General features: G+C 40.9%; 1 protein-coding gene across 2 annotated transcripts; it reads left to right on the forward strand.

Moving 5' to 3' along the window:
• Positions 1-644: 644 nt before the first annotated feature.
• Positions 645-7667, forward strand: gpnmb (glycoprotein (transmembrane) nmb). Of its 2 annotated transcripts, none has more exons than XM_082522290.1 (12): positions 645-949; positions 2064-2219; positions 2318-2479; positions 3165-3338; positions 3436-3597; positions 3718-4026; positions 5005-5064; positions 5204-5401; positions 5913-6018; positions 6264-6484; positions 6608-6698; positions 6979-7667. In XM_082522290.1, exons 1-12 carry the CDS (start codon positions 880-882, stop codon positions 7124-7126), a joined length of 1857 nt encoding a protein of 618 aa, XP_082378416.1. In that variant the 5' UTR covers positions 645-879; the 3' UTR covers positions 7127-7667. The 2 variants fall into 2 exon arrangements, with proteins under 2 accessions (XP_082378416.1, XP_082378417.1); XM_082522291.1 differs by having other exon boundaries at positions 646-949; positions 2318-2458.
• The last annotated feature ends 1431 nt before the right edge of the window (positions 7668-9098 follow it).

Genomic DNA, 9098 nt, shown 5'->3' on the forward strand with positions numbered 1-9098 from the left:
CAGAAGGAACATTAGGCATCCCTTCTGCTTTTTTAGGATTCATCTGTGGCGCAACCTCCACGCGCGGAGTGAGGTGTCTCAGCATGATTCCGATTCATCGTGTCAAACATTTCAGTCATGTGTGCACAGCTCTGCACGCTTGGACTTTATCTGTTATCGGACTTCCGTGGCAGAACTTAAGGAAAATATAATATTATAAGAAGATATCCAGGCTTCCTAATGTAATTATATAGTTACATGATCCGACTAAATCACACACAAACCCTCTTTTTATATATTTAAGAAAAACATTGTTTGATCAAAATTTTATTATCTAATAAAGTTAATAAAACTTCTCAAATTTGAGAACAAAGAAGGGACAAAAAAACGATATAATTGAAATATATTTATTGTGGACAATGTGCTGCCGTGTTAATTAACAATTAAAAAATCGACTACATTAAACAATAAAAAACAGAAATGATAAACTGGGGAAAAAATAAAATAAACAGATTAACACGAAAGGGAATAACACTTCTAAAAAACGCAAGAGTATGAAAGATTGAGCAGATTAAAAGTCACTGAACTTTTTGTCAAATGGGAGAGAAAGAAGAGGATGAGCATGCGCACGGTGCAGTCCGCGCGCATCTCGTCTCTCATGAGTTTCCTGAGTTTGGGGGACTAATGAGTGATGAGATGTGTCTCGTTAGGAAACATCACATGTTTGTGCGCTCAGCGGAGCCACTTTAAATTAGTGGACAGCGGGACAAACGGAGGGGTAGTACTGGCAAATCCGGACGAGGAGAAAGAGGGACACGCTGTGTCGGCGCACAGAGACACTATTCGTGGGTACTTAAAGCTGCAGAGACGACTGTTTTTACCCCCCACGGACGAGTGAAAATGAAAGCCTGGCAGTGTGTTTCCCTCCTGGCTTGTGCCTGCTTTCTTTATCAAGCTGATGGACGCAAAAGTAAGTGGCGCTACTTTGGAATAGTTTGAAGTGAAAGAGTTGTGGCTGTGGTTTAAAAATGTTGGTTTATTGATTTCAGATTTTTAATTTAATGTCTTTACGTGAATTGAATAATTTTGGTGTTTGATGTTTATCTCCTAGGGTTGTTTGTTTATTCATTTGTTTATTTAACTCGTCCTGCCATCCGCTCTCTACAGTCAGAGTCCCATGAGACTGATTAAGGCGTGTGCTCCGTTAAGACTGCTACTCACTCCACAAACAGACAATTCTCTACATCCAGAAAAAACGGAGAAATCGTAGCTTTCTCTAATTTGTTATCATAACCAGATGGAATCCCGTAAAAAGTTTTAACAATCTTTTTCCTCCGGTATCATAAAAAAAGCAAATGTGACATTAATTTAATAAATGCAAATTTAAAATCACCTTTCCCCCTCTATTTTCACGCCATGCGCTCTCTTGGCTGAATAAATTTCTGTTTGCTTACAGACGTTCCAGATGTTTGGATCGTTTTTTTTCTTCGCCTTTAACCAGATTACACAGATTGAATTTGTTTTTGCGCTGAAAAATATGTCACTCAGGCTAGATGACGAGAAAGCAGAAAACAAGGGCGTGGAGATCCGAATAAAAAAAAAAATAAGTAAGATTGTGGAGATGAAAGATCAAAAACTAGGTCATCTTACTAAAAATGTATAAATCCAATATCTTTTTTGTATAACAATAAACATTTTATTTATGCCTAACGTTCCAAACGCTTTCCTCCTGTTTTATTGGGCTTAGTTAAATGTAGTCTGTTGTACAGCCCTCAATCATTTCATCGTTTCAGTCATGGGAGCTTTTAGTAAAATATTTTTACTAAAGGTGGAAACCAGGTACTGGAAGCAGATTTTTCCATGTCAGGAAATAAACATGATTTTGGTCATTATGCGGGTATTTTGGGGCTACACTGTTACTTAACATTTAATTACATTTTAAAGGAGCCTAATGAAGGAAAGAAACATTTAACTTCTAAATGGATTCAAGTAAATGACAGAAGCTCTTTAGTGAGGGACTCACATCAAACCAAAATACATTTTAAGGTTCCTTGTCCTTGTCTCTCTGCTTTATCTCTCCCCAGCATACAGGGATGTATTCCCACACAAGCACTCATTATCAGGGAAGTTTCCATTTCCAATCCCACCGATCCCTGGCTGGCTTCCCGACACCAACCCATGGGATGATTACATCTACCCACCACTAAACATAAAGTTAAATGATTTTATGCACCACAGAGGTGGGTAATTTGTTTTCTGGGTGTTTTTTTTTTTTCACCATTGAAACATTTGCGTAGGTATTTCAGGTCATTCACCTGGAAAGTCCACCTCTCTGCAGGTAAACCCAAAGTCCGTTTGACCAGTGACAGTCCAGCTCTGAATGGCTCTTCCATCACCTTCACTGCAAAGCTGGAGTATCCTCCCTGCCAGAAGGAGGATGCCAATGGGAACCTGATCTGGGATGAGCACTGTGAGGATGGTACGGAGCTGGAGGCGTCAGGTGCTGCCAAGAAAGCCAGGCCGGGCCAGGCCATGAACCTGCACACACATAGCATCACACCACCACAAAGCATCATGGGGCCATATACACTGATCAGCCACAACATTATAACCACTGACAGGTGAAGTGAAAACACTGATCACGAGGAGTCAATCAAATGGCCTGTACTTGATGGGTCAGAGCAGTTTTATCCACATGAGAGACCAGCACAGCTGGCAGGTGGTTTAAATGTTGTGGTTGATTTATGTAAGCCCACCAAAGAGCAAATTAAATTGTACACTGTTGTAAAAAGATGGCCCACTAGGAGTAACCCTTGAGTCTTGAAAAAATCTGGAACATAATCTGATGGTCATCAAACCACATGTTTATTGATACATATTGAGATGTCAAAACATGTTATTAAGGGCACAGGGGGTGTCAAAACACGTCATTATGAGGGAAAGAGTTAAAGTAGGCTCCCCCTTAAGATAAAAACCAGAACAAGCTGCTGATAAACACTAAAATAGACAAATTACGCCTCAATGAACCTGGCTACTCATTGTCTTTAGTTATCATAGTATAGTTATCTTAGCATTTGTAGCTACCAGCCATGTGTAATCGCTGAACAGATTTATCATGCAAAATCAGTTCATTTTTATTTTTTTAAAATTAAAGCTTTTACATCACTTTATTTTCTGTCAAACAGCCAATGGGCAGGTTCGCTCTGGCTACGTGTACAACTGGACTTCCTGGTTGGATGACTATGGCTTTGGAAAATGTATAGACAAGGCAAAATGCAACATGTTCCCAGATGGGAGACCCTTCCCTCAGAGCAATGACTGGAGACGAAAGAGCTACGTCTATGTTTGGCACACAATGGGTGAGATACAAGTTTACAAGTTTGCATGTACACAGGATACGAAAGGAAAAAGAAGAACATCTAAACCAACTCAGTTTGTCTCTTCTTTTTGTCCCAGGCCAGTACGTTGAGACGTGTGACGGCTCTTCCTCCAGTGTGACCATCAATACCACCAACATCCCTCTGGGGGCAGAGGTCATGGAAGTCATGGTCTACAGGAAACGCGAGCGCAGGAAGTACAGCCCCCTCTCTACCGACAACGCCGTCTTCTTTGTCACAGGTGGGAACAACAAATATTCTGCTTATACAGTTTTATCTGCCTACATGTTTCAGCCAAACAGAGATACAAACAGGCAGAAACCTAATACGTCATTTACATTATTCTTACGCACTCCCTTAGATAAAATTCCAGTGGCGGTCGACATCTCTCAGAAGGGTGCAGTCAACCAATCTGAGAATATCTTCATCCGTGGTGAGGATGTGGTTTTCAAAGTCCACCTCCATGACCCCAGCGGCTACCTGAAAACTGCTGCCTCCATTGACTACATCTGGGATTTTCGAGACGGCAATCAGCTGGTAACGCATCGCAACGTAACCACGCACGCCTACAGTAAGCTGGGGACCATGACTGTGAAGCTGGTGGTCGAGGCAGCGTTTCCAGTTGAATGTCCACCTTCTGCCAACACCCCGACCTCGACCACGTCCACAGGTTCTGTCACAAGTAGTCACAAAGATATAGACATGACAAAACAAGCAAAGTATTATCTGAAGACTTGTTAACTTTTTATACAAACCTTAAAACCAGATGGAGATAGCCAGCACACTGTCATGTGTCACCATCTTGGTGTTTTGAAACCAGAGGGGTAGCTCTGACTGAGAACCCAAGGATACTGCACACTTACATAACAGACAAGTCTTTGCCATCAATTTCTCTGCAATTGGGAAAAAAAAGAGGAGAAAATGTATAATATTGATTAAGATGTTAAACAAGCAATTGAGACCATAAACTAATGAGGAATGTTTTCACTGAAGTCATCAATAAAATGAAAATTGGGTCATTTTCTCAAATGTGTCTATACAATTAGATATCTCCTTGCAACCAAGAGGAGCTGCCCCCTGCTGGCCATTAGAAAAACTGCATCTCTGCTTTCGATTGACTTTTTCGACCTTGAGACTATGGCTTATTTTATATACAGTCTTTCAGTCTTTTTTAATTAATATAATTGGAATGCCAAAATATAAACTTTAAAAAGGGAAATGTGAGCCACACAAAGTAAGTTATCTCTCTTCACTTTGGGGATATGAAGCAACTGCTACTTAAACAGTTATGTTATGAAGAATGTAAAAACAAAAAATACATGTAAAACTTTAAAAGACAGAATCATTATCTGCAAGTGCCTACAGTTTCTTCGGAGCGTAAAAAGAAGGTGACTGCACTTCTTTAAGTTTCTTGAAGAAGTTTCACCTCTCATCCAAGAGGTGAGAGGTGATCTAAAACCAAAGAGGGAGAGTCTCGGGTATTTATACATCTTCAATTAACTTTAAAAAGGTTTTTTAAAGCTCGCAGGACTACCATGACGTCACTGAGAACCTACACAGACAAGTATCTGTTTAAAAACAACAACAACAAAAAGACGGGGAATCAGTGCTAATGGAAAAACATGTTTCTCCCGTGTCTTTTCCTCAGAGGCTCCTACAACTCCACTTGCCACTCATGCGATTACAGCCAAGATGGAGACAACACAGGGTGAGGCTTTTACAGCTAAATGTGTATTATGATTGTGATTATGTAGGAATATCGAATGCAGAGGGTGAATCATATCATGTGAGGAAGTTAAAATACCAGCGTGCATCACTATGCAGAGCCCATTTGCTTCATATTACAGTGCCGCCCAGCACCAGCCTGCCCTCGACCACCTCCTCTTTTGCTTCCACGGATCTCCCCACCACAGAGCCCCTCCCTTCCACTGTTTCCCCAGAATCCAACCCCACCACCCCGCTGTGGCTCCGCACCAGGCGTCACAACAGCAACCAGTGTTTCCGCTACGCCTACGGGACCTTCACAGGCAATATCACTGTCGTTGGTAGGTGGGAGTGTGCGGGATCCTTCAAGTTATGTTGTATACCACTGAGTCTTTTTCATGAACCATTGTACAGAAGCCATGGTGTAGCAGTTTAAAAAACTAAACGCGAGGGCACATTTTCCAATATACTTTAATGGCTTTAATGCTAATGAAAGTGGGTATGATTTTAAAAGCTTTCCAACAAAAACCATTTTGTCACATTTATCATAATAACATACAAGAAACCAGCCCACATTTCATCCCAGAATTGCTTCACTTTCATCACGAACTATGGACTTAGGGACGGGACTCGTACTTGTGTGGCGTAACCACCCCTGATAATGAAAAGGAAACACTCTTCCATTTAAACTGCATTAAATCCTGATTGTTGCGATCCAGTTTCTCTCTACAAACTTGTATTCAAGCAACCTCATGCTATGATTCTTTGACTGGTTCCTTCATCATATTATTATTTAGGGGGAAGAGGATTACACATCCAAAACCCACAAAATAATTAATCTGTTCCCCACAGAGCCCAAGCACCCACTGAACACCCTGCCAAGCAGTCGGATTTTGGAAGTGTCAGCCCACAGAGTCACCAACACTGACATCAACTTCCTGGTGAAATGTCTGGGCAGGTATGCATTTATTATATACTTTGTTTAAATTTATGTAAAAAAAAAATAACACTGTAGATAATTTTTTAAACATTCAAAGAGGAAATCACAGTAACCTTTGGAGTTTATCAACTTTATTTTTGATGATCTTCTCCCTGCACATCCAATTTAGTCACTTAGGTGCAATGGCACCCCCCCCCCCCCACAAACCTATACATTTTAGATAAAGAAACAGGTTTGATTTATCCTTCATCCCTTATCCGCAGCATCCCCACTTCAGCCTGTACCATCGTGTCAGACCCCAGCTGCACTCAGGTACGCAACATCATGTGCAACGATGTGCCGCCTCTCTCGGAGTGCAAAGTGCATCTGACGCGAAGATTTCTGGAACCGGGCACCTACTGTGTGAACATCACTTTGGAGAACTCCAGCAGCTTGACCCTCACCAGCACCACCATCACCATCAACAAGTCCCAGGACACACCTGGTTAGCTACACAAACACATACAACAGGATATTTCTTGAAATCAGCTTTGTAGAAACTGTTGCCTGGTGTGTTGTAGTTTCCGGTCTGTTTTACACTCTCTTCACTGCCCTTTGTACCCATCAGTGTCCACAACCTCTCACACTGCCCAAGTCGTTCTCTCCTCAAGTGCTGTTCTGGGGGCCATTTTTGCATTCATTGCCTATGTGGTCTACAAGTGAGTAGTCTTCAGATGCAGCAGCATTCCTTCAGTAAATGTGTGAAGACCTGAATATATGATGCAGAAAGATTTTAATGCACAACTTTGCCTTTTACTGCCACATTAAAAAGCATTTACACATGCACACAAAGCCACTTTGATTCTCACTGAATTTCCAGTTGATTACTACCCTGCTCGTAAAACACCTCGTATTCTTTTTCCAACTCTTGCCGCTCACATCCAGTTAGAGTGTCATTACCCTCCCATCATATTTTTGTGTCCTGCATCTTTCTTCCAGGCGTTACAAGGTGTACCGGCCCATTCGCAGGTCACTGGTGGAGGATCCCCATGCTGGGGTTGGAGGTCACATGATTCGCCTGAAGGAGGCACTCTTCCCCTCCAGTGAGGAGAACCGTCACCTGCTGACTGAGAGAAACCCCCTGTAGGCTTTGTTGAGCTGCATCATCACTTAAAATAAAAAACACCTAAAGCATGTGATTGTCAGATATGAATCTAATCAAAAGTTTAAGCATTAAAGTGCAAAAATAGCAGGAATACCATATTTGTAAAAGAAACTAATATTTTGCTTGTTTTAATTGTTTGATTGTGCTCCAGAAAACTGCTACTGCTACAGCAGCTGCTGATTGGTGTGATGATTTTCTACTGAAGAGGCTGTCGAATATGTGATTGAGGCACTCATTTTGATTGCAACATAGGGTGTAGTAGCTGCTATAAAATGAATTAGGCTCAAGCAATGGCTGTTTTTGATGAAAAGTGCTTTTGTACCGTTTGTCATGGATTGCTTTAGAATACTGTATATTAATGTACGGGTAAAAATCCTACTAGTAGTGATACATGCATGGTTTTCCTCAAATGAGTTATAATTTAATTTCTTTAACTCCAAGATTTAAACATGCCATAATCAAGGAGGATGAAAGGCTGATAAATAAGTCTGTCACTAAATAAAGGCTGTGAACTAACCACTTATGTTTTGAAGACACTGGAATCTGTCTTTGTATGGAGCTGGAAAAAAATGTATTTAACGTTAGATGAACTGATTTTTAGTGTTCTATTAATTTGTTTGTTCGTGTGTGGTGTTAAATCTGTTTTAAAACTGTTTCACACAATCACATTAACTGCAGAAAATTCATGGTTTAGTGAAAAACTGGATTTTAACCATTAGCACTATCGTTTGGGGCTTTTAAAACAAGCAAGGAAGTCACCACTTTCCTGTAACCCAACACAATCCTGTATATTATTGTGATCAAAACAAACACTGCAAATCAAATGCAATCAAATCACACGTCGCCGATTTTAAAGCAGGTAGTTCACACAACATACTTAATGCTTTTACTGTACAGTACACTAAACTGCACAGAGGCAAATTGTTAAACTTAAAGTTTTTAATACCGTACTATTACACATTTTTCACTCCTTTAGCAAAGTTTACCAAGTGACTTTAAATATTTCTCTAATGCAGCACTACCTAACGTATGTTGCTTTGGAATTTGGGGCATTGTCAACTCATTACATGTGGAACTCGTATCGACTTCATACACGACTTCAATCATGTGGAAAATGTTTTCACAGGACTCTCTGCATCCCTGTGTAAAGTACACCCTGTGATTCAGGTGCCGACTGGGCCATTGCAACATGTTCTCTTTAACCAGTCAGTTCTAGATTTTGTGCCATCCATGGCATCATTGTCCTGTTGCATGACTTGACTCACATTTCACTTTGGGATACTTTGGTATACAGAGAAATTCATGGTCAATACTTCACTGCAAAGTGCCCAGGTCCTGTGGCTGCACAATTAGCCCAAATTGTTACCCCTACGCCACAGACCTAGACAGTTGGGCTGAGCCTGTGTGGATACACCGTTTGGTTTCTGCTAAATGTAGCACTGCGTATTATGTGTAAACATTGTTTCAGATGCAACTTCAAACCTAAGCCATGGGGTAATGCTCTTAGAGACTCCTGGGAACCCTTCCAAACAAATTATAGTTGATCAGCGTGTCTCCAGGCCTCGAGAGTACAAGACATGGCTCTAATTCTGGAGGCCTCTGGGCATTACATGCTCTGTCCTTGGGGTGAATTTGCTGGGACCTCACTCCTGAGAAAATTGTGGCATTGTGTTATATCACACACACACACACACACACCTAAATAGCACCCTGCCAAGACCGCTGCTTTTATAGAGGTGCTCACATTTTGATGATCACCTAATCAAGTTGATCAAAAACAAGATTGGTGGGTCTTTGCTGAAACCTCATGATAATGTTTGGTTTTCCTTTTCTTACAAGCAACTTCCCACAGCTTCTTTTAGTGTTATTCATAGAAAATAGAGCAGGTGAGTCCATTTTTCTCTTTAACCTATTGTGATAAATAAAGACCATGTTTGACAGGGTCAGTCAACCC

The sequence above is a fragment of the Aulonocara stuartgranti genome (genome assembly GCF_965226115.1).
Source record: "Aulonocara stuartgranti genome assembly, chromosome: 22".
Classification (NCBI taxonomy): Eukaryota; Metazoa; Chordata; class Actinopteri; order Cichliformes; family Cichlidae; genus Aulonocara; species Aulonocara stuartgranti.